At 44.7% G+C, this 24499-nt stretch overlaps 1 protein-coding gene across 8 annotated transcripts in view; it reads right to left on the reverse strand.

Annotated features, from left to right (window-relative positions):
* The window catches only part of SHLD1 (shieldin complex subunit 1), a 110173-nt gene extending 97415 nt beyond the window's left edge, over positions 1 to 12758 (reverse strand). For 5 of the 8 annotated variants that reach the window (XM_017944983.3, XM_017944991.2, XM_017944988.3 and 2 more), the window contains exon 1: positions 12634 to 12758. In XM_017944983.3, the coding sequence (XP_017800472.1) occupies positions 12634 to 12698 (65 nt within the window). In that variant the 5' untranslated portion in view covers positions 12699 to 12758. Of the gene's footprint in view, positions 1 to 9947; positions 9994 to 12433; positions 12551 to 12633 lie in introns of all 8 variants that reach the window. The other 3 variants (XM_017944984.3, XM_017944986.3, XM_017944985.2) reach the window with 3 other exon arrangements.
* Positions 12759 to 24499: the final 11741 nt, after the last annotated feature.

The following is a 24499-nucleotide window of genomic DNA, read 5'->3' on the forward strand; positions in this document are numbered from 1 at the left end:
TGTATGACAGAGCAAGACTCCATCTCAAAAAAAAAAAAAAAAAAATGACCAGGCACAGTGGATGACACCTGTAATCCCAGCACTTTGGGAGGCCGAGGCAAGCAGATCACCTGAGGTCAGAAGTTTGAGACCAGCCTGGCCAACATGGTGAAACTCTGTCTCTACTTAAAAAAAAAAAAAAGGAAAAAAAAGGATTTGTGCATATGAAATACATTATTTGGGACTCAGTGAAGTTGCACAGAAGTGAAAAACAAGCAGTGGAGGCAGATTAAACCCTTCTTGTGGTGTGAACAATCTTGGGCCGGCAAGCAGAATGCAATGATTATCCTTTGTCCCAAAACTTTTGATAATGTGGTTCAACTTCCTTCTCTAGAAATGCTTCTTTTCGTCTCTTAAGGGTGATTTAATTACATGGCCTGGCACGGTGGCTCACACCTGTAATCCCAGCACTTTGGGATGCCAAGGTGGGTGGATCACAAAGTCAGGAGTTTGAGACCACCCTGGCCAACACGGTGAAACCCCGTCTCTACTAAAATTACAAAAAAAATTAGCCAGGCGTGGTGAGGTGCGCATCTGTAGTCTCAGCTACTTTGGAGGCTCAGGCGAAAGGATCACTTGAACCCAGGAGGCAGCGGTTGCAGTGAGCCGAGATCGTGCCACTGCACTCCAGCTTGAGTAACAGAGTGAGACTCTGTCTCAAAAAATAAGTAAATAAACAAATATGAAAAAAAGTTATTGAACTATGCAATCGAAATATTCTTTTTTTTTTTCTGGGCACAGTGGCTCACACCTGTAGTCCCAGCACTTTGGGAGGCCAAGTTGGGAGGATCGCTTGAGGCCAGGAGTTCAAGACCAGCCTGGGCAATATAGCAAGACCTTGTCTGTAAAAATAAATAAATAAATAAATAAATAAATAAATAAATAAATAAACATTCTTTTTCAATACTGGAGAGTCCAGGATGCCCTGGGTTGCAGGCACAAGAAATCTTTAAGTATAGTGCATAAAAACCTGTTTACCAGGAGGAAACAGCCGTTCTTCTATTACTCTACAGATTCTCACAGACCTACAAATACAAGTCAATCAAGGTGCACACAGAAGAAGTGATTTAACTTCACTTATTTATCTTCCATTCAGCCACTTACCTCCAAATATTTTACACGAAAAGTTTCAGACATCCATAGAGCTACCCCCAGACTCTTACTATGATTTGCTTCATCACACAACTATCCATCTATCCAACTTTCTATCTACTCATCAATTCATCATATTTTTAAAACACGTATTTCCATTTATATCTTAATTAAAGCTCTGATGCCCAGGCTGGAGTGCAGTGGCATGATCAGAGCTGACTACAGCCTCAACCTCCTGGGCTCAAGTGATCCTCCCATCTCAGCTTCCTGAGTAGTTGGGACTGTAGGCATGAGACACCACATTTGGCTTTTTTTTTTTTTTTTGAGACAAGGTCTCACTATATTGCCCAGGCTGGTCTTGAATTCCTGGACTCAGGCCAGCCATCTTCCCACTCTGGCTTCCCAAAGTGCTGGAATTACAGGCATGAGCCACCTTGCCTGGCCTTTACAATCTGCATTTTTGAACACTCACTCTGTTAGCTGAAGGAAGCATGAATTGGAGAACCATACTCATTTGTGGAGTTAAAGAGAATGGGTTTGAACCCCTGCTGTCACTTTTTAGCTGTGTCACCTTGGACAAGTCACTTAACCTGTTCTATAAATAGACAAGGAAATATATATACATATATATATTTTGAGACAGAGTCTTGTTCTGTCACCCAGACTGGAGTGCAGTGGCACGATCTCGGCTCACTGCAACCTCCGCCTCCTGGGTTCAAGCAATTATCCTGCCTCACCCTCCTGAGTAGCTGGCATTACAGGTGCGTGCCACCATGCCCAGTCAATTTTTCTATTTTTTTTTAGTAAAGACGGGTTTCACCATGTTGGCCAAGCTGATCTCGAACGCCTGACCTCAAGTGATCCGCCCACCTTGGCCTCTCAAAGTGCTGGGATTGTGGGTGTGAGCCATTGCACCCCGCCAGTTTCCTTGTCTATAAAATGGCTTGATGATATAAACTAAAAAGTATCTGAGACAAGTCTCAATTAATTTAGAAGTTTATTTTGCTGAGGCTAAGGACATGCCCAGAAGAAATAAAGACAGAATCACAGAAACTGTCTGTGGTCTGTGCCCTTTCTCCAAAGATGAATTTGAGGGCTTCAATATTTAAAGGGGAAAAGTGGGCTAAGGGGAAAGAGGGAGGGTATGGTCATCCATGTGTCACAAGAGAAAAGGAGCAGGCAGGAGAATCGTTAATTACACAGTGGTCTCATGCTCAGTAAATGGACACTTTACAGAAGATAAGATGAACATACAGTAGCTACCTGTGGAGATATTTAACCTTTTAACTGCAGTATTCTGCTTAGGAACAAAAGGAAAGACAGCTTCTTGTATGACTCAGCTTTCAGCTTTTTTCCTCTGGCAGAGTGAACTGGAGTCCTGAGTTTTTATTTTCCTTTTACAATGATAATACTTATCTTACAGGCACATTTCTTTGTCTCTCTCTTTTTTTTTTTTTTGAGATGGAGTGTCGCTCTTGTTGCCTAGGCTGGAGTGCAATGGTGCAACCTCTGCCTCCCAGGTTCAAGCGATTCTCCTGCGTCAACCTCCGGAGTAGCTGGGATTACAGGCACGCGCCACCACGCCTGGCTAATTCTGTGTTTTTAGTAGAGATGGGGTTTCTGCATGTTGGTCAGGCTGGTCTCAAACTCCTGACCTCAGGTGATCCACCCACCTCGGCCTTCCAAAGTGCTGGGATTATAGGAGTGAGCCACTGTGCCCAGCCACAGATACACTTCTTCGGGGCATGAGGTGCTATTCTTTTTTATTTTTATTTTTATTTTGAGATGGGGTCTCGCTCTGTCTCCAGGCTTGAGTACAGTGGCGCAATCTTGGCTCACTGCAACCTCTGCCTCCCGGGTTCAAGTGATTCCCTTGCCTCAGCCTCCCGAGTAGCTGGGACTACAGGTGCGCACTACCACGCCCAGCTAATTTTTTGTGTTTTAGTAGAGACAGGCTTTCACCATGTTAGCCAGGATGGTCTTGATCTCCTGACCTCGTGATCCACCCGCCTCGGCCTCCCAAAGTGCTGGGATTACAGATGTGAGCCACCGCACCCGGCCTGTGGTGCTATTTTTCTTTCTCTTTCACAGCCTGCTGCCTTCATATGGCAGGAAATGACAAGTGCCTCCCCCACAATAGCCAAGGGACTCAGCAAGTACCCAAAAAGTGTTGAGCAGGCACTGGTCCCCAAACCCTGCAGGCGAGAAAGCAAACATTTTTGTTATTAAATGTACCTGCTGGTTTGCTCACTTTATTTCTGCCATCGGCCAAATGTTCACCCCTCTACATCATTACCCACTCCGACAGTATGGCTGGACTCCTAGATCCAGTGGGCCTGTGGGGTTAATTTGGGCTAGGGTGAGTTTAGAAGTGACTTAGGAATTAGTTTGCTATTTATTTATTTCTAATTCCCTTCCTTTAAATGCATGTTGTGAAAAATCTAAAGAGAGAAGGTATTTCTAAATCAAAACTGGTGTCAATAAATAAAAGTTGGTTGTTTTTTTTTTTTTTCTGAGACAGAGTCTCACTCTGTCACTCAGGCTGTGGTGTGATCTCGGCTCACTGCAACCTCTGCCTCCCAGGTTCAAGCAATTCTCTTGCCTCAGCCTCCCGAGTAGCTGGGATTACAGGTGCCCACCACCACACCCAGCTAAATTTTGTATTTTTAGTAGAGATGAGGTTTCACCATGTTGGTCAGTCTGGTCTTGAACTCCTGACCTCAGGTGATCCACCCACCTCAGCCTCCCAAAGTGCTAGGATTACAGGTGTGAGCCACCGTAATTTTTAGTGGAAAAAAAAAAAAATACTTACCTTCTAGAGTTATCATAAGAATTATAAGAAATTAATACATGAGGCCAGGCACAGTGGCTCATGCCTGTAATTTCAGCACTTTGGTAGGCCAAGGCGGGCGGATCACTTGAGGTCCGTAGTTCCAGACAAGCCTGGCCAACATGGTGAAACCCCATCTCTACTAAAAATACAAAAATTAGCCGGTAGCGGTGGCGTGCACCTGTAATCCCAGCTACTCGGGTGGCTGAGGCAGGAGAATCACTTGAACCTGGGAAGCGGAGGTTGCAGTGAGCCGATATCACACCACTGCACTCCAGCCTGGGTGACAAAGCGAGACTCCATCTCACAACAAACAAAAAAAAAAGAAATTAATACATGAAAAATATTTAGTACAGTATCTGTGGCTCACTAATGGCTAGCTCAGATAAGTAAAATAGTAATCATTAAGAAACAAAGTATAGGCTCCTATCTTCTCAGCCTGCCTCTAGTTCACTTGCTCCTCTGTTTCCCATCCAGTGGCCACTTTGCTTCTTTCATCCTTTTTTATTTTTATTTTTTTTAAAATTTTACTTTAAGTCCTGGGATACATGTGCAGAAGGTGCAGGTTTGTTACATAGGTATACACGTGCCATGGTGGTTTACTACACCTATCAACCCGTCATCTAGGTTTTAAGCCCTGTATGCATTAGATATTTGTCTTAATGCTCTCTTTCCCCTTGACCCCAACCCCGAACAGGCCCCCATGAGTGTTGTTCCCCTCCCTGTGTCCATGTGTTCTCATTGTTCAACTCCCACTTATGAGTGAGAACATGTGGTGTTTGGTTTTCTGTTCTGTGTTAGTTTGTTGAGAATGATGGCTTCCAGCTTCATCCATGTCCCTGCAAAGGACATGAACTCATTCTTTTTTATGGCTGCAGCTTCTTTCATCCTTATCTAGTATGTTCTATGATCCAAAATCTTGTTAGTGTCCTAAACTTCCCTCCCCTTCCCCATTTTGTCTTTTCATCACACCCCTTTGGCAAAACCCCAGCCTAGACAAACTCAACCACCTCCCCACTCTCCATGTGAGTCACCAAACAGGGCAGATTGGCTGTGCTCTAGATGAATGAGTGGCAACCTGAAACAGGCTGTCTCACTAAATGAATACTAAAATCCTTATCTCATAACTGTCTCTTCTCTTCTCCTTGACCACTTCATGTTTTCTCCACTCTTCTTCAATGCAGACCCTCCTCCAACACTCACATATCTTCCTCCTCTTTTTCATAATCACTTTGGTGGTTGTTTTTGTTTTTGTTTTTGCACCCAGGCTGGAGTGCAGTGGCACAATCTCAGCTCACTACAACCTCCTCCTCCCAGGCTCAAGCAATTCTCCTGCCTCAGCCTCCCAGGTAGCTGGGACTACAGGTGCATGCCACCATGCCCGGCTAATTTTTGTATTTTTAGTAGAGATGGGGTTTTGCCATGTTGGTCAGGCTGGTCTTGAACTCCTGACCTTAGGTGATCCACCCGTCTCGGCCTCTCAAAGTGTTGGGATTACAGGTGTGAGCCACCGAGCCGGGCCTCATCTTGGTTCTTAATTCACACACAAAAAAGCCAGCAGAGAGGAACTTCCTAACCTCCCCTACCAAACATAACAAAGGCTCCCACACCTGCACTCCACTTCACCTCTCCTTGCAACTGCAGAGCTGACCCTCCCCTAGCAAAAGCCCCCTCACACACACACCCCTGGGTTTTACATCCCACTCTCTGGACCTTTCCAGAAGCCTTCAGCAACAACAATCCTTTCTCTCTTTTCTGTTCGACTAGACCTTTCACTTAAACCCTTCTACATACCCAAATCTCCCCCATTTTCAACAAAAAAGAGGACGTTCATTGGAAATGCCACTGAAATATTTAAAGATAAGGAGACATGATATCTGCAATATACTGTCAAATATAGATGTACATGTATGTGTGTGTGTGTATAAAAATACAGAGACAGAGAATGATAAAGTAAATGGTTAAATAGTGCAAGTGTAGATAACTGGCGAATCTGGAAAACATTATTTGGGAATTCGTTGTACTAGTCATGAATTTTTTTTAGATATAAAATTATATTAAAATAAAAAGTTGGCTGGGCACAGTGGCTCATGCCTTCAATCCTAGCAATTTGGGAAGCCAAGGCAAGTAGATTGCTTAAGCCCAAGAATTTGAGACCAGCCTAGGCAACATGGTGAAACCCCATCTCTACAAAAAAAAAAAAAAGGCATGCACCTGTACTCCCAGCTACTCAGATTCAGGAGGCTGAGGTGGGAGGATCACTCGAGCTCAGGAAGTCGAGGCTACAGTCAGCTGTGATTATGCCACTGTACTCCGGCCTGAGTAGCAGAGCTACACCCTATCTAAAAAATTTTTAGACCATAATCCCAGCACTTTGGGAGGCCAAGGTGGATGGATCACTTGGGGCCAGAAGTTCCAGACCAGCCTTGCCAACATGGCGAAATCCCATCTCTACTAAAAATACAAAAAATTATCTGGGCGTGGTGGTGCACGCCCATAATCCCAGCTACTGAAAAGGCTGAGGCACGAGAATCGCTTGAAGCCAGGAGGCAGAGGTTGCAGTGAGCTGAGATTGCACCATTGCATTCCAGCCTGGGCAATAGAGCAAGACTCTTTCACACACAAAAAAAATTAATTAAAAAAAGTTGTCAGCCGGCTGCGGTGGCTCATGCCTATAATCCCAGCACTTTGGGAGGCCAAGGAGGGCAGATCACGAGGTCAAGAGTTTGAGACCAGCCTGGCCAACACAGTGGAACCCCGACTCTACTAAAAATACCAAAAATTAGCTGGGTATGGTGGCAGGCACCTGCAATCCCAGCTACTTGGGAGGCTGAGGCAGGAGAATCGCTTGAAGCCGGGAGGCAGAGGTTGCAGTGAGCTGAGATCACGCCACTGCATTCCAGCCCGGTGGACAGTGCAAGACTCCATCTAAAAAAAAAAAAAAAAAAAAAAAACAGTGTCAAGACAGATGAGAAAGAAAGAAAAAAAAAAAATCTGACAGCCAGTCTCCTCTCCCCTCCACAAACATCGCAAAAGACCCCACAATTGGCTCATTTCCTCAACTCATAACTTCTAGATACTTCTTTTCTTTTCAGGATGACCTTCCCCAAACCGTCCTCCCACCTCTTTGCCTGTTTCTATCCTCCATCTCAAAATGGACTTCCTTAAGACATGGCCTGAGGCTGGGCGCTGTGGGCACCTGTAATCCCAGCACTTTGGGAGGCCGAGGTTGGTGGATCACGAGGTCAGCAGTTCGAGACCAGCCTGACCAAGAGGGTGAAACCCTGTCTCTACTAAAAATACAAAAATTAGCCAGGCATGGTGGTGGGCACCTGTAATCCCAGCTACTCGGGAGGCTGAGGCAGGAGAATGGCTTGAACCCGGGGGTGGAGGTTGCAGTGAGCCGAGATCGTGCCATTGCATTCCAATCTCGGCAACAGAGCAAGACTCCGTCTCACAATAAAAATAAAAATAAAATACTTGGCCCAAAGCTCACTCCTTTCCTTTCCTTTCCTTCTCTGAGACATTAATTACCACCAAGAAACATCTCTAGCCCAAATCCCTCCACCTTAGCTTGTACCTCAGACCCCCTCACTGACCCTGCATCTGACATAATGGATTTCCTTCAGATTCTCCAATATACCCTGCTTCCTCCCACCACTGCACTTGTCCTTTCTTCCAGCAGAAGTGCATCTCCCTCTCCTGGATAACGCTTCTAACATATGGAAGAGGAGGGAACGCTTCTCAATTCACTCTGTGCATCCTGTATTACCCTGACATCAAAATCAGAAAAAGATGGCGCAAGAAATCAAATCTAGCAACATATAAGAGGATCATATTCTATGACTACATAGACCTAATCCCAGAAATTCAAAGTTGTTTTAACATTTGAAAATCCTCAGGGATTGAGGACCCCTGTCTTAGTAGGTCTCATCCAGAAGACTCTTTTAAGGCCTCATAAGACATATTTAGCACCTATTCTCTCTAAAGCCTGCTACTTAGAGGCTTCATCTATACAACAGGAACCTTGGCTTCCACAACCTCCCTTATCTTAACTCAAGCATTTCTTTTCTTTTTCTTTTTTCTTTTTTTTTTTTTGAGACAAGGTCTCGCTCTATTACCCAGGCTGTAGTGCAGTGGTGTGATCTCAGCTCACTGCAACCTCTGCCTCCCAGGTTTAACCGATTCTCCTGCCTCAGCCTCCCGAGTAGCTGGAATTACAGGCATGTATCACCACGCCCAGCTAATTTTTGTATTTTTAGTAGAGATGGGGTTTCACCATGTTGGCCAGGCTAGTCTTGAACTTCTGACCTCAGGTGATCCGCCCACCTTGGCCTCCCAAAGTGCTGGGATTACAGGTGTGAGCCACCATGCCCCGCCCAACTCAAACATTTCTTTATGCTGATTTCAACACTTCAGGCAAAGCAACCAATTTCCAATCAGTTTGAATTCACCTATGACCTGAAACTCTCTCCCCAAACATTTATACATTTTGAGGCCTAAAATGTATAAAACCAAGCTGTAATCTAACTACCTTGGGCACAAGTTCTCAGGACCTCCCGATGCTGTGTTACGGGCTATGGTCATTCATATTTGGCTCAGAATAAACCTCTTTAAATATTTTACAGAGTTTGGCTCTTTCATCAACAATGGGAAAGGAGGTTAGACATACCTCGTTATACCCACCTCTTTTTGGAGTTTAGGCAGAACAGCTGACCAACATGAATGTTAAAATAGAGATCATGGTCAGGTGCAGGGGCTGACACCTCTAGTCCCAGCACTTTGGGAGGCTGAGGCAGGAAGATCACTTAAGCCCAGGAGTTCAAGACCAGCCTGGGCAACATGGTGAAAACCTGACTCTACAAAAAATACAAAAACTAGCCAGGCATGGTGGTGCATGCCTGTAGTCCCAGCTACTCAGAAGGCTGAGATGGGAGGATTGCTTGAGCCCAGGAGGTTGGGGCTGCAGTGAGCTGAGGTCACACCACTGCATTCCAGCCTGGGTGACAGAGCGAGACACTGTCTCAAGAAAAAAAAAAAAAAAAAAAAAATCATATGACTGACCAAACGGACTCTCTGTGGCAATAAGATACCAAACTATGCCTAGGTGTGGTGGCTGACGCCTGTAATCCCAGCACTTCTGAAGTGGCATTGCTTGTCTGGGGTAATACCCGAGGTTCACCGTCTCACGCCAAGGAAATCAAAGACATGAACACACAAGGAGTGTGTTTAAGAGAGGAAAGTTTAATAGGCAAAAGAGAAAAGCTCTCCCATGCAGCGGGGCAGGGGGTTCCGAACGGATCTCCCCCGTTTGGGGCAAGATGAGGTTGGTTTTAGAGATGAGCTTGAGGAGCCAGTATCTGATTTACACGGGGCACAGAGGGTTGGTTGGAGCAGGTGTGCCTTTTACAAAGCATGCGAAGAGGCTAGACATCCCACCCTAATCTTTTATTATACAAATAGTTTTAACCTGGCCAGTGCCATGTTGCTTGTACATGTGGCGACAAAGAAAAGGGAAGAGGAAACCTCCATGTTGAATATACCTGGCATCCAGCCCTTTTCTATTGGCACAGCTGCCGGCATTTACCCACGCAAGCTTCCAGCTTGTTCATCTATGCTTGCAGCTTGATTTTTCAGGCTGCTTTTTTTTAGAAATTATTTGGGGGCTGCTTTTTATTAAAAAGAAAACTTTACCAGGGATTCGCTAACCCTCGCTAACTGCCTAATTAGTTTCTTTTAGCTTCTGTATCACTTTGGGAGGCCGAGGTGAGAGGATCATTTGAGACCAAGAGTTCGACACCAGCCTGGGCCACATGGCAAGACCTTGTCTCTATGTTTTATATTTATATATATAGCTAACAAAGATACCAAATTATAAACAACACCTAGGCCATGCAAGACATAGGTTAGGATACACCCTACAGACTATAACATTTTGTTAAATGGGTTTTTTTTTTTATTATTAAACTGGTATAATGTTGCTTACCTTCCAACCTGACACTGGCATAGCATCACATGACAGATATCAAACCCTGAAGGAAATAAAAATATTTTATGTAGGCCGGGTGTGATGGCTCACACCTGTAAACCCAGCACTTTGGGAGGCAGAGGTGGGTGAAGCACTTGAGGTCAGGAGTTTGAGACCAGCCTGGCCAACATGGTGAAACCCCGTCTCTATTGAAAATACAAAAAATTAGCTGGGCATGGCGATGCGTGCCTGTAATCCCAGCTACTCGGTAGGCTGAGGCAGGAGAATCGCTTGAACTCAGGAGGTGGAGGTTGCAGTGAGCTGAGATTGTGCCACTGCACTACAGCCTAGGTGACAGGGCAAGACTCCGTCTCAAAAACAAACAAACAAACAAAATACAAAAATTAGTCAGGCGTAGTGGTGCGCACCTGTAATCCCAGCTGCTCCAGAGGCTGAGGTGGAGAACTGCTTGAACCCAGGAAGTAGAGGGTGCAGAGCTGAGATTGCGCTACTGAACTCCAGTTTGGTTGACAGAGCAAGACTCTGTCTCAAAAAAAAAGCCCAAAATATATTTCTTTGACGTATTTTGAAATGGCCCTACAAAGCTACAAAGCTGTCTTTTGTAACAGAAATTTGCATCTACAGAGACGCTCCATTAATGCAGCCAGGATTTCCTTTTCTAGGCCTTTCCCATATCCAGGAAAGATTAATTCTGACACTTAACTTTCCAAAAAGAGACATTTACTGTCTATTCTCTTTTTTTTTTTTTTTTGGAGATGGAGTCTCACTCTGTCATCCAGGCTAGAGTGCAGTAGCATGATCTTGGCTCACTGCAACCTTTGTCTCCTCAAGAATTGTCCAAGCAATTCTTGTGCCTCAGCCTCCCAAGTAGCTGGATTACAGGCGCATGCCACCGTGCCTGGCTAATTTTTGTATTTTTAGTAGAGATGGTGTTTCACCATGTTGGCCAGGCTGGTCTTGAACTCCTGACCTCAAGTGATTGGCCTGCCTCAGCCTGACAAAGTGTTGAGATTAGAGGCGTGAGCCTTGGAGCCCAGCCCATCTATTCACCGCGCCTGGCCCATCTATTCTCTGAGGCTGCTACTCACGCTTCAACTGCGTAACAAGGACCTTGAAAAACACAACTCCCTTATCTTAGTTCAAGCATTCTTTTCTACTGACTTCAAGTCTTTAGACAAAGCTTAAGTCTCTCAAGCAACTGTCAGCTAAAGAACCCCTAAAATCCACCTATGACTTCTAAGACCACCCATTGAGATATCCACCTTTTTGGGTCTAACCACTGTATACCTTCCATGTATTGATTTATGTCTTTGCCTGTAACTCCTGTCTCCCTAAAATGTAAAAAAACAAACTATAACCCAACTGCCTCGGGATCACTTACTCAAGGCTTTTTGGGTTTGTGTTTTCTCTCTGGGCCAAGGTAACTCATACTGGCTCAGAATAAACTGCTTTAAAGTAGTTTACAGAGTTTTATTTATCAGCTAACAGTCTGACAGATGCTGCAAAGACAAGCTTTGAAAATATTATACATAGTATAAGAAGATAGTCGGCCGGGCATAGTGGCTCTCACCTGTAATCTCAGCACTTTGGGAGGCTGAGGCAGGTTGATCAAGAGCTGAGAAGTTCAAGACCAGCCTGGCCAAGATGGTGAAACCCCGTCTCTACTAAAAATACAAAAATTAGCCGAACGTGGTGGCAGGCGCCTGTAGTTCCAGCTACTCAGGAGACTGAGGCAGGAGACTAGCTTGAACCCGGGCGGCAGAGGATGCAGTGAGCCAAGATCCTGACACTGCACTCCAGCCTGGGAGTGAGTCCAGCCTGAGTGAGACTCATGAGGCTCTGATTCAAAAAAAAAAAGTCATGAAATAAGCTAGTCACAAAAACGTTGACATTATACTTAATGAAAGAAGCCAGTCACACTGTATGATTTCATTTATATCAAACGTGCAAAGTGGCAAGGCCATACACACAGAAAGTATACTAGCAATTGTCTAGGACTTGGGGTGGAGTGGACGTGGTGAATGTAGAATGACTGCTACTGGAAGCAGAATTTTTCCTTGGGGTGATGAAAGTATTCTAAAATGAGATCACAGTAATAGATGCACAATTCTCTCAACAACAACAACAAAACTCTTAATGTTACACTTTATTATTTATTTTTAGGTACGTTGTCTTGCTCTGTCTCCCAGGCTGGAGTGCAGTGGCGCGATCTCGGCTCACTGCAGCCTGGAACTCCGGGGCACAAGCGATCCTCCCACCTCAGTCTCCTGAGCAGTTGGGACTACAGGCGAATGCCACTATGCTCGGCTTGATTTTTTTTTACGCTTTAAATGGGCAAACTTTACATGGTATGTGAATATACATTTCCCAAGAAAGCTGGGGGTTTTTTGTTTGTTTGTTTGTTTTTTAGCAGAACCTCTTGAAGTGGCAAGTCACTGAAAAAAAATTTTTGTTTTTTAAAAAAGAAGCTTATCCATACTTACTACCCACAAATTTCCACGATTCCCCAAAGCAGAGGCTGCAGAGACCGTGTGTTGGGGCGGAAGGGGCGGAGAGCTAACAGGAAATCCTGACATGCCAAGGAAAGCCTCCATAACTTCCTAATTGAGAGATAACGATCAGAGGCATTGCTGTGACCCCTACCCCCACCACTCCAATCCCCCCACCCCCACCTCCCGCTTACCTCTCTCCAAAGCGCTTCAGAAAACTGACGAGAAAAGCCGCCAAGCCCCCCAATACACTCACCATCCGCAACCGGAACGCGGAAGCAATGGCGCCATCTTTGTTATGGGAAATGTGAGGTTCGAAGGAAGTCACCGGAGCCATCCTTACTGAGGGCAGCGAAGGGCAATGGAAGCCCGTCGCGGCCATGTTGACTGAGGCTTTTGTCCTGACAACGAGGCTTGCCACGTGTGGTTATATTGGGCAGTTTTCCCGAGAAGGCTTGTCGATAAACGTGCTTGGTAAACACTAAGGGAACAGAAAAAATATTCAAAAATTTAAATGTTGGCCGGGCGCGGTGGCTCATGCCTGTAGTTCCAGCACTTTGGGAGGCTGAGACTGATCACTTGAGGCCAGGAGTTCGAGACCAGCCTGGGCAACGTAGGGAGACCCTGTCTCTACAAGAAAAAAAAATTTTTTAATTAGCTAGGCATGGTGGCACATGCCTGTAGGTCCAGGTAGTTGGGGGGCTGAGGTGGCAGAATTGCTTGAGCCTGAGAGGTCAAGGCTGCAGTTAGCCATGTTCTCGCCACTGCACTCTAACCTGGGCAACAGAGCTAGACCCTGTCTTTGAAAAAAAAAAAAAAAATTCGGCTGGGCTCTGTGGCTCACGCCTGTAATCCCAGCACTTTGGGAGGCCAAAGCAGGAGGATCTCCTGAGGTTGAGCATGGTGGTGCAGCCTGTAATTGCAGCTACTCGGGAGACTGAGGCAGGAGAATCACTTGAACCCAGAAGGCAGAGGTTGTGGTGAGCCGAGATCGTGCCATTGCACTCCAGCCTGGGCAACAAGAGCAAAACTCCGTCTCAAAAAAAAAAAAAAAAAAAAAAAAATTCAATGTCTTGGAGAGGGTGGGGTTGCATGCCCTTGTAATCCCACTGCTTTGGGAGGCCAAGATGAGAGGATTACTTGAGGCAAGGAGTTCAAGACCCACCTAGGCAACACAGTGGAGACTTTGTCTCTACCAAACAGTTTTAATAAATAAATAAATAAACTTAAATGTCTACATTTTAAAAATATGAAAAGTAGAAATTAGAGATAAGGATGAAAATATTTTAATATTCTGATGCATGCAGATAACTACATAACTGCCACAACTGCAGGACCACAAAAAAGAGACTATCTAAAGACAAAATTACAAAATTAAGATTTAGCTTAAAGATCTAATTGGCTTTTGTTTATAATTCTAGAATCGGGCAACATCTCATTCTATAAAATTGAATGTTCCAATGAGCTGAGCAGACAATGTTGGCTTCGTAGGCAGAAAAGGAGCTAAACAATGCAGAAAGAATAAAAAACAAATTGATGGTTCCTTTTTTTTTTTTTTTTTTCTGAGACAGTCTTACTCTGTTGTCCAGGCTGGAGTGCCCCGGTGCGATCTCAACTTCGGCCTCCCGAGTTAAAGCAATTCTTGTGTGTCAGCCTCCCTAGTACCTGGATCACAGGCATGCACCACCATGCCCGGCTAATTTTTGTATTTCTAGTAGAGACAGAGTTTTGCCATGTTGGCCAGACTAGTCTTGAACGCCTGACCTCAAGTGATTTTCCTGCCTGGGCCTCCCAAAGTGCTGTGATTACAGCCGTGAGCCACCGCACCCGGCCCTGCAAATCGATCATTTCAAAGTTACTTTCCTTGTAGAGTTAAAACAGAGGAGACTTCCTTATTATATTTACTTAGATTGACAGGAATCTCCCGTTTTCTGGAAGATGGGCTTGTTTCAAAGTTCAGTTTGATTATGTGGCACTTAGCACAAGTAATTCAGTTCTGATTTGACCTGGCCTGCTGGGGCCTACTGCAGGAGGTCAGACCAAATCAATGACCTCCTATAAAATTTAACAAAACTGAAGGCTATTTTCCCCTGTCACCATTTTCTTGAAAGAGTAGTGTATACTCATAGCCTCTTATCGATGCCTACACTGGAATAATAACCCATAAATTAGGAGTCCTGGACTTAAGATAATTATTTTACCTATACACTGTTTTCTTTTCTTTTCTTTTCTTTTTTTTTTTTTTTTTTTTTTAGATGGAGTCTCACTCTGTTACCCAGGTTAGAGTGCAGTGGCACGATCTCAGCTCACTGCAACCTCTGCCTCCCGGGTTCAAACAATTCTCCTGCCTCAGCCTCCTGAGCAGCTGGGATTACAGGCATGCGCCACCATGCCCAGATAATTTTTTTATTTTTAGTAGAGATGGGTTTTCACCATGTTGGTCAGGCTGGTCTCGAACTCCAGACCTCAGGTGATCCGCCCACCTTGCCCTCCCAAAGTGCTGGGATTACAGGTGTGAACCACCATGCCCGGACTTTCTTCTCCTTAAATACTCCATGCTTACACTCTCTCAGTTCTGAGCTTTTCCCCCGTGCAATTTCTTCCCTTACGAACTCTTCCCTCACGAACACTCTTCCCTCTTCTTTGATGTTTGTCATCCTTACAATTTCAGCTTTAGCCAATTTTTCCTCCAGGAACCTTCTCTGACTTATCTGAAAGGAGTTAGTTGTCCCTTGCAGGGATGCTCACTTTCCTTTGTTTACCCAGATTACTCTAAACTCCTGTGTCCTTTCTACTTTTCCCACCAAACTGTAAGTATCTCAAAGGCAAAGACGGTGTTTATCTTTTTTTCTGCCTGTATTTCAGAGCCCAACTCAGTGACTCATATGTAAGTACTCAGAAATCATTGTTATATGCACAAATAAATAAATCTTTTCCCAGGTCTCCCCTGTTCCCCACTCCTCATTCACACCCAACTCAACCTTATACCCTCCAAGAAATCTCAGAAACATGACTTCTTCATGGCTTGTTATCAGTGAAACAAACCTTAAAGGCTTTGCTAGTGTCAACCTTTGCTTGAAAAAAAAGTCTGGGTATAAATTAACTCTTACTTATTCTGTTGTGGCTTTTCCATGATGAGACTTATCTTTCTATGGGCTTCTGTTGCAAATTTCTGAAGTCGATAGTGACTTTCTTTGCCATATAAGTGTAACCACCCGACGGATTCTTCTTGCCCGCTGCCTAGACAGAGCCGATTTATCAAGGCATGGGAATTGCAATAGATAAAGAGTTTAATAAATGCAGAGCCAGCTGCATAGGAAACCAGAGTTTATTATTACTCAAATCAGTCACCCTGAAACTCAGGTGTCGAGTTTTTTAAGGATAATTTGGTGGGTAGGGGATCGGAAAGTGGGGAGTGCTGATTGATCAAGTCAGAGATGAAATCATAGGGAGTCGAAACTGTCCTCTTGCACTCAGTCAATTCCTGGGTGGGGGCCACAAGACCAGATGAGCCTGTTTATTGATCTGGGTGATGCCAGCTAATCCATCAAGTGCAAGGTCTGGAAAATATCTCAAGCACTGGTCTTTGTTGTTGTTGCTGTTGTTGTTATGGAGTCTTGCTTTGTCACCCAGGCTGGAGTGCACTGGTGCTATCTTGGCTTACTGCAACCTCCACCTCAGGGGTTCAAGCGATTCTCCTGCCTCAGTCTCCCAAGTAGCTGGGACTACAGGTGCATGCCACTACATCCAGCTAATTTTTGTATTTTTAGTAGAGATGGGGTTTCACCAAGTTTGCTAGGCTGGTCTTGAACTCCTGACCTCAAATTTCCCCCCGCACCCCCTGCCAGCCAGCTGCATGAATCCTAAACCATGATTTCTAACCTTGAGGCTTATTTACTAGTCCTGCAAAGGCAGTCTAGTCCCCAGGAAAGGGATTTGTTTTGGGGAAGGGTTGTTATCTTCTTTGTTTCAAAGTTAAGCCATAAACTCCCAAAGTTAGCTCAGCCTACACCCAGGAATGAACAAGGACAGCTTGGAGGTTAGAAGCAAGATGGAGTCAGGTCAGATCTCTTTCACCATCATAATTTTCTCAGTTGTAATTTTTGCAAAGGCAGTTTCATAAGCATGCCTCTGACCATACTGTCTTGCCACTTTTAGTTAGTCCATGCATAAGAAATGAAAGCTACTTGAAATAAGCATCACAACAAAATCTTGCCAGCGACAACAGAATAGTTTATTGCATTCCCAAAGTAAATTATAAATTGTTTTAGATTCCCTTCTGTTTTGCCATTGATTATATAATGACTGCATAAATTGGGTGATGCCACAGTTTTATGAAACTCTTCATATTTTGTTGATTTTCTGCCATCAGCTGAGCCAGCTACTTCAGCCAAATTTCTTTCAACAGAAAAAAGTCATTTTAGTTGAAAGACCAAAATAGCTCTTTCAAAGTAGGATGATGTTATTTGCAATTATCTTATCTCTCTTTGCCATTCTGAACCTTGATCTAATTACTTTCTGATCTAGGGACTTGGCTTTAAGAAAGTGGTAAGGAAACGTCACAAAAGTTCAAGGGTTAAGTATAATAATTAATGAGCCTCAAGGCTTTCTTTTTTTTTTTTTTTTTGAGTCAGAGTCTGGCTCTGTTGCCGATTTTGGAGTGCAGTGGCACAATCTTGACTTATTGAAACCTCCACCTCCTGTGCTTAAGCCATCCTTCTACTTCAGCCTTCCAAGTAGCTAGGACTACAGGTACACGCCACCACATTCAGCTAACTTTTGTATTTTATGTAGAGATGGGGTTATACCAGGCGCGGTGGCTCATGCCTGTAATCCCAGCACTTTGAGAGGCTGAGGAAGGTAGATCACTTGAGATCAGGAGTTCGAGACCAGCCTGGCCAACATGGTGAAACCCCGTCTCTACTAAAAATACAAAACTTAGTTGGGCATGGTGGCAGGCACCTGTAATCCCAGCTACTTGGGAGGCTGAGGCAGGAGAATCACTTGAACCTGGGAGGTGGAGAGTGCAGTAAGCTGAGATTGCACCATTGCACTCCAGCCTGGGCAGCAGAGCGAGACTCAGTCTGAAAAAAAAAAAAAGCCTGGGCACAGTGGCTCACGCCTGTAATCGCAGCACTTTGGGAGGCCAAGGCAGGCGGATCACAAGGTCAAGAGATCGAGACCATCCTGGCCAACATGGTGAAACTCCATCTCTACTAAAAATACAAAAATTAGCTGGGCGCGGTGGCACACGCCTGCAGTCCCAGCTACTCGAGAGACTGAGGCAGGAGAATCACATGAACCTGGGAGGCAGAGGTTGCAATGAGCTGAGATCGCGCCACTGCACTCCAGCCTGGCAACAGAGCAAGACTCTGCCTCAAAAAATAAAAAATAAAAAAAGATATCTTAGTGCTTTTTCAATCATGCAATAGTCTAAAGGCATAATTAAACAGTAAGTTGACAGCCAAGGGAAAAAAATATCAGATGGACAGTAAACTCCCCCTTTTTTTTTTTTTGAGACAGAGCCTTGCTCTGTCACCCAGGCTGGAATGCAGTAGGGCAATCTTGGCTCACTGCAACTTCTGCCTCCTGGGTTCAACCTATTCTCCTACCTTAGCCTCCTAAGTAGCTGGGATTACAGGCGTGTGCCACCATGCTCCACTAATTTTTATATTTTTAGTAGAGACAGGGTTTTACCATGTTGGCCAGGCTAGTCTCGAACTCCTGACTTCAAGTGATTTGCCTGTCTTGGCCTCCCAAAGTGCTGGGATTACAGGCGCGAGCCATCACGCCCTGTCCAGCACTTGCACAGTGTCTCACTCAGTAACTTCTTGTACACTTAAAATGAACATAAATGAAGCCATCCTCACAAGGTTAAGAATTCTGGGTCGGGCATGGTGGCTCATGCCTGTAACACTAACACTTTGGAAGGCCAAGTGTTTGAAGCCAGGGGTTCAAGACCAGCCTGGGCATTTTTGTAGAGACATCATCTCTATAGAAACTGAAAAAAATTAGCCAGGCACAGTGGTTTGTGCCTGTAGTCCCAGCTAATCGGGAGGCTGAGGCAGGAGGATCACTTGAGCCCAGGAGGTCAAGGCTCCAGGGAGCTATAAGTACACCACTGCATCCAGCCTAGGTGACAAAGCAAGACCCTGTTTCAAAAAAAAAAAAAAAATTCTGGGCAGACATATAGTTACAATAATTATGCATTAATCATATATACTGACACATAGATACTGACCATTTGCATCCCCCATTGATCCTACAGGTAGGGTTTCTGAAGTTAGAAGCATAAGACTTTTCTTTAAGATGGATAGGATCTTTTTTTTTTTTTTTGAGACGGAGTCTCGCTCTGTCACCCAGGCTGGAGTGCAGTGGCCGGATCTCAGCTCACTGCAAGCTCCGCCTCCCGGGTTCACGCCATTCTCCTGCCTTAGCCTCCCGAGTAGCTGGGACTACAGGCGCCTGCGACCTCGCCCGGCTAAGTTTTTGTATTTTTAGTAGAGACGAGGTTTCACTGTGTTAGCCAGGATGGTCTCGATCTCCTGACCTCGTGATCCGCCCGTCTCGGCCTCCCAAAATGCTGGGATTACAGGCTTGAGCCACCGCGCCCGGCCTGGATAGGATCTTTAAGATGGATAGGCTTTTGTTTAAGATGTTTTTCAGATCCCAAATTTCAATGAAACCACTTAGGCCTACTAATTTTAAGATCCCCCAACAGAGGAACCAAATAAGCATGAGAATACAGTTTCTTTTACTTTTTCTTTTCTTTTATTTTTTTGAGACAGCATCTCACTCTGTCGCCCAGGCTGGGGTGCAGTGGCACGATCTCAGCTCACTGCAACCTTCACCTCCTGGGTTCAGGTGATTCTCCTGCCTCAGTCTCCTGAGTATCTGGGGTTACAGGCAGGCACTACCACACCCCACTAATTTTTGTATTTTTAGTAGAGATGGGGTTTCACTATGTCGGCCAGGCTGGTCTGGAGCTCCTGACCTCAGGTGATCTGCCCACCTTGGCTTCCCAAAGTGCTGAAATCACAGACATGAGCCTTTGCGCCCGGCGGAGAATACAGTTTCTTTATCTCCCTGTCTGTGACTTCTTCCTACACTCTTCCACCAGTCAATGACTTCCACACTTTGGCCCACTTCAAAACGCTTAATAATCTTATCCCCAAACTCCTCAGGGGGACAGAATTGAAGTTCCCCTTCCATCTCCTCATTCAGCACCCTATAAACTTTTTTCTCTGCTACGACCTGGCATGTGCTGACTTGCCATGTGTAATGAACCTATTACAGTTTCGTAAGTGTGGACTGTAAGAACTAAAATCAGTATTAACGCAATGCTAGGCAAGTCGTAAAGACTGTATAAACACGGCCGGGCGCGGTGGCTCAAGCCTGTAATCCCAGCACTTTGGGAGGCCGAGACGGGCGGATCGAGACGGGCGGAGAGAGGTCAGGAGTTCGAGACCATCCTGGCTAACACGGTGAAACCCCGTCTCTACTAAAAAATACAAAAAACTAGCCGGGCGAGGTGGTGGGCGCCTGTAGTCCCAGCTACTCGGGAGGCTGAGGCAGGAGAATGGCGTAAAAACCCGGGAGGCGGAGCTTACAATGAGCTGAGATCCGGCCACTGCACTCCAGCCTGGGCGACACAGCGAGACTCCGTCTCAAAAAAAAAAAAAAGACTGTATAAACACTACTTGGTGGATATTCCATGATGCTAGGAAAAAGAATCCATTTCTTGGCACCTCAAGTACGTGAGGGCTTAATAGAGAGCATGAGATTTCATCACGCTAGGGACAGACATGACTGACTCATGGCCCAGAGCCACCCTCAACTATGGATATTCAAGAGTGAAGCAGCAAATGCCCCGAATGTGGAGTTAGGAGGCCGAGCTTGAGTCCTGGCTTTCTTACTAACCAATTTATGATTGTAGCCATTTAACCTCTCTGAGCCTTAATTTTCTCATCTGTAAAAAGGGAACAATAAATGCTTTTCAGGACTATTAAAATAATATTGCTTGATGGAGTAAGTGACAGACTATTAGCCAGCAATTCTAAATTGATTTTCCTCCCAAATTAATGATTTGAAACATGCTAGAAATAATGAAAAGTATTATATGTTAGCAGAAAACAGATATAATTTGAGTAGAATTTTTTTGTCAAAGAAACTGATGGTGCTTCTGAATACTAAAGAATAATTTGGGCCGGCCGCGGTGGTTCACCCCTGTAATCCCAGCACTTTGGGAGGTCAAGGCGGGTGGATCATGAGGTCAGGAGTTCGAGACCAGCCTGGCCAATATGGTGAAGTCCCCTCTCTACTAAAAATACAAAAATTAGCCGGGCTTGGTGGCATGCACCTGTAATCCCAGCTACTCAGGGGGCTGAGGCAGGAGAATCGCTTGAACCTGGGAGGCAGAGGTTGCAGTGAGTTGAGATGGTGCCACTGCACTCCAGCCTGGGTGACAGAGCAAGATTCTGCTCAAATGAAACAAAACAAAACAAAAGAATAATATGATTCTTTTTGATTCTTATGTATTTATTGAAATGTGCTATCTCATCTTAGGGGAACCACTGCATGCTTAGAAATTAGTGGGTACAATATGGTGATAAGGAGTTTTTTTTTTTTTAAGATAAAGTTTCACTCTTGTTGCCCAGACTGGAGTGCAATGGCGCAATCTCGGCTCACCACACCTCCACCTTCCAGGTTCAAGCAAATCTCCTGCCTCAGCTTCCCGAGTAGCTGGGATTACAGGCGCCTGCCACCATGCCCGGCTAATTTTTGTAATTTTAGTAGAGACGGTGCTTCACCATGTTGGCCAGGCTTGTCTCGAACTCCTGACCTTGTGATCCACCCGTCTAGGCCTCCCAAAGTGCTGGGATTACAGGTGTGAGCCACTATGCCTGGCTGGTGATAAAGATTTTTATAAGCTTGTAATGCTGCCTATCTTCAATATTTTTTTTTTTTTTTTTTTTTGAGCTACAGTCTCATTCTGTCACCCAGGCTGAAGTGTAGTGGTACAGTCTTGGCTCACTGTAACCTCCCTTTCATGAGCTTCAAGCATTTCTCCTGTCTCAGCCTCCCTAATAGCTGGGACTATAGGCGCATGCCACCATGCCCTGGTATTTTTTGTAGATTGTAGAGAGGGTGTTTGTTTCACCATGTTGGCCAGGCTGGTCTCAAACTCCTGACCTCAAGTGATCCACCTGCCTCAGCCTCTCAAAGTCCTGGGATTACAGGCGTGAGCCACCACGCCTGGTCTGGGCAATGCCTCTTTGAAGTGATTCCAAAAGCGTGGGCAACAAAAACAAAAACAGACAAATGGGATTACATCAACCTAAAAGCTTCTGCGCAGCAAACTACAAAGTGAAGAGACAGCCTACAGAATGGGATAAAATCTTTGCAAACTCTGCATCTAATAAAGGGTTAATATCCAAAACACATAAGGAATTCAAACAACTTAATGGCAAGGAAACAACCTGATTTTAAAATGGGCAAAGGATCAGAATAGACATTTGTCTAAAGAAGACATACAAATGGCCAATAGATGTATGAAAAAAAAGTTCAACATCATTAATAATCAAAGAAAAGCAAATTAAAACCACAGTGAGATATTACCTCACACTGGTTAGAAGAGTTGTTATCAAAAAGACAAAACGTAGGCCGGGCTGGTGCGGTGGCTCACACCTGTAATCCCAGCACTTTGGGAGGCCTAGGCGGGTGGATCACATGAGGTCAGGAGTTTGAGAACAGCCTGGCCAACATGGTGAAACCCCGTCTCTACTAAAAATACAAAAAGTAGCCAGGTGTGGTGACAGGCACCTGTAATCTCATCTACTCGGGAGGCTGAGGCAGGAGAATTGCTTGAACCCAGGAGGCCAAGGTTGTAGTGAGCTGAGATCATGCCATTGCACTCCAGCCCGGGTGACAACAGCAAGACTCCGTCTCAAAAAAAAAAAAAAAAAAAAAAGACAAAAAAAGACAAGAGGTAACAAGTACTGGTGAGGATGTACAGAAAAGGGAACCTTGTACCTGTTGGTGAGAATGTAAAGTAGTACAGTTATTATGGAAAACATTATAGAAAATCTTCAAAAAAATAAAAATAGAACTACCATAAGATCCAGCAATCCCACTACCAGGTGTATATCCAAAGGAAAAGAAATCACTACCTCATAAAGACATCTGCACTCCCAAGTTCTTTGTAGCCCTAGTCACAATAGCCAAGACATGAAATTGACCTGGCTGGGCACGGTGACTCACACGTGTAATCCCAGCACTCTGGGAGGCCAAGGTGGATGGAACACTTGAGGTCAGGAGTTCGAGACCAGCCTGGCCAACATGATGAAATCCCGTCTGTACTAAAAATACAAAAATTAGCCGAGCGTGTTGGTGCACGCCTGTAATCCCAGCTACTTGGGTGTGATTACACTGAGGCCTGAGAATTGCTTGAATCCGGGAGATGGAGTTTATAGTGAGCCAAGATCGCACCTCTGCACTCCAGCCTGGGCAACAGAGTGAGACTCCATCAAAAAAAAAAAAAAAAAGAAGGAAAGCAAGAAAACAAGGAAGCAAGGGAGGGAGGGAGGGAGGAAGGGAGAAGGAAGGGAAATAAATCAATCTAAGTGTCCATCAATGGATAAACTGATGAAGAAAATGTGGTATATACACACAATGGAATACTATTCAGCCATAAAAGAAAACTCCTGTCATTTGCAACAGCATGCAGTGAACCTAGAGGACATTATGCTAAGTGAAATAAGCCGGTCACAGAAAGACAAATACTGTGTGATCTCACTCAAATGTAGAAACCAAAAAAGTTGATCTTGTAGAGGTAGAGAGTAAAATGGTGGGCTGGACATGGGGGCTCATGCCTGTAATCCCAGTACTTTGGGAGACTGAAGCAGATGGATCACCTGAAGTCTGGAGTTGGAGACCAGCCTGGCCAACATGGTGAAACCCTACCTCTGCTAAAAATACAAAAATTAGCGGGCATGGTGGCACACATCTGTAATCCCAGCTACTCGGGAGGCTGAGACAGGAGAATCACTTGAACCTGGGAGGCAGAGGCTGCAGTAAGCCAAGATTGTGCCACTGCACTCTAGCCTGAGTGACAAAGCTACTCTCCGTCTCAAACAAAAAAAAAAAAAAAAAAAAGAGAGAGAGAGAGAGTAAAATGGTGGTTACCAGGAGATGAGGTGGTTGTGAGGAGGACAGTCTGGAGAGAGATGATGGCCAAAATTCCAGTTAAATAGGAGGAATAACTTCAAGAGATCATTATACAATGTGGCGGCGATAGTCAGTAATACATTGTATTCTTGGAAAATGCTAAGAGGGCAGATGTGAAGCATTCTTACCACAAAAGTGAAAACTATGTGAGGCAATGCCTTAGTTAATGAGCTAGATTTAGTCATTCCATAATGTATGTGTATTTTAAAACATCATGTTATACATGGTAAATACATACAACTTTATCTTTCAACTTAAAAAGCATGTTAATAGAAACATCTCACTGTCAAAGATATACCAATCACTCAGGTTTTTTTTCTCTTTTTGAATATCCACTTGTTTTTTTGACAAAAACCTTTGAGTGGAATTTTTTTTTTTTTTTTTTTTTTTCCCAGATAGGGTCTCAGTCTGTTGCCCAGGCTGGAATGCAGTGACATGATTAGAGCTCACTGCAGCCTCAACCTCCTGGGCTCAAGTGATCTATCACCTAACACTCCTGAGCAGCTAGGATTACAGGAGCACATCACTATGCCCAGCTGATTTTTTTTTTTTTTTTTTTTTCATTTTTTGTGGACATGAGGTCTCACTATGTTGCCTAGGCTAGTCTCAAACTCCTGGGCTCAAGCGATCCTCCTGCCTCTGCCTCCCAAAATGATGGGATTACAGGCCACCACACCAGGCCTCTTCATTTTCCAATCCTGGCAAGTGTATTTCTCAATGCTCCTGATGGCAAAGGTCTTTAAAAGCATTAGACAAAACCCGGCAGGTCCAAGGAAAAGAAGGAGAGTTTGACTACATAGTAATGTGAAAGACGCTCTAAACACGTACTGGAGC

Source organism: Papio anubis, chromosome 16 (genome assembly GCF_008728515.1).
Source record: "Papio anubis isolate 15944 chromosome 16, Panubis1.0, whole genome shotgun sequence".
In the NCBI taxonomy this organism is placed as follows: domain Eukaryota; kingdom Metazoa; phylum Chordata; class Mammalia; order Primates; family Cercopithecidae; genus Papio; species Papio anubis.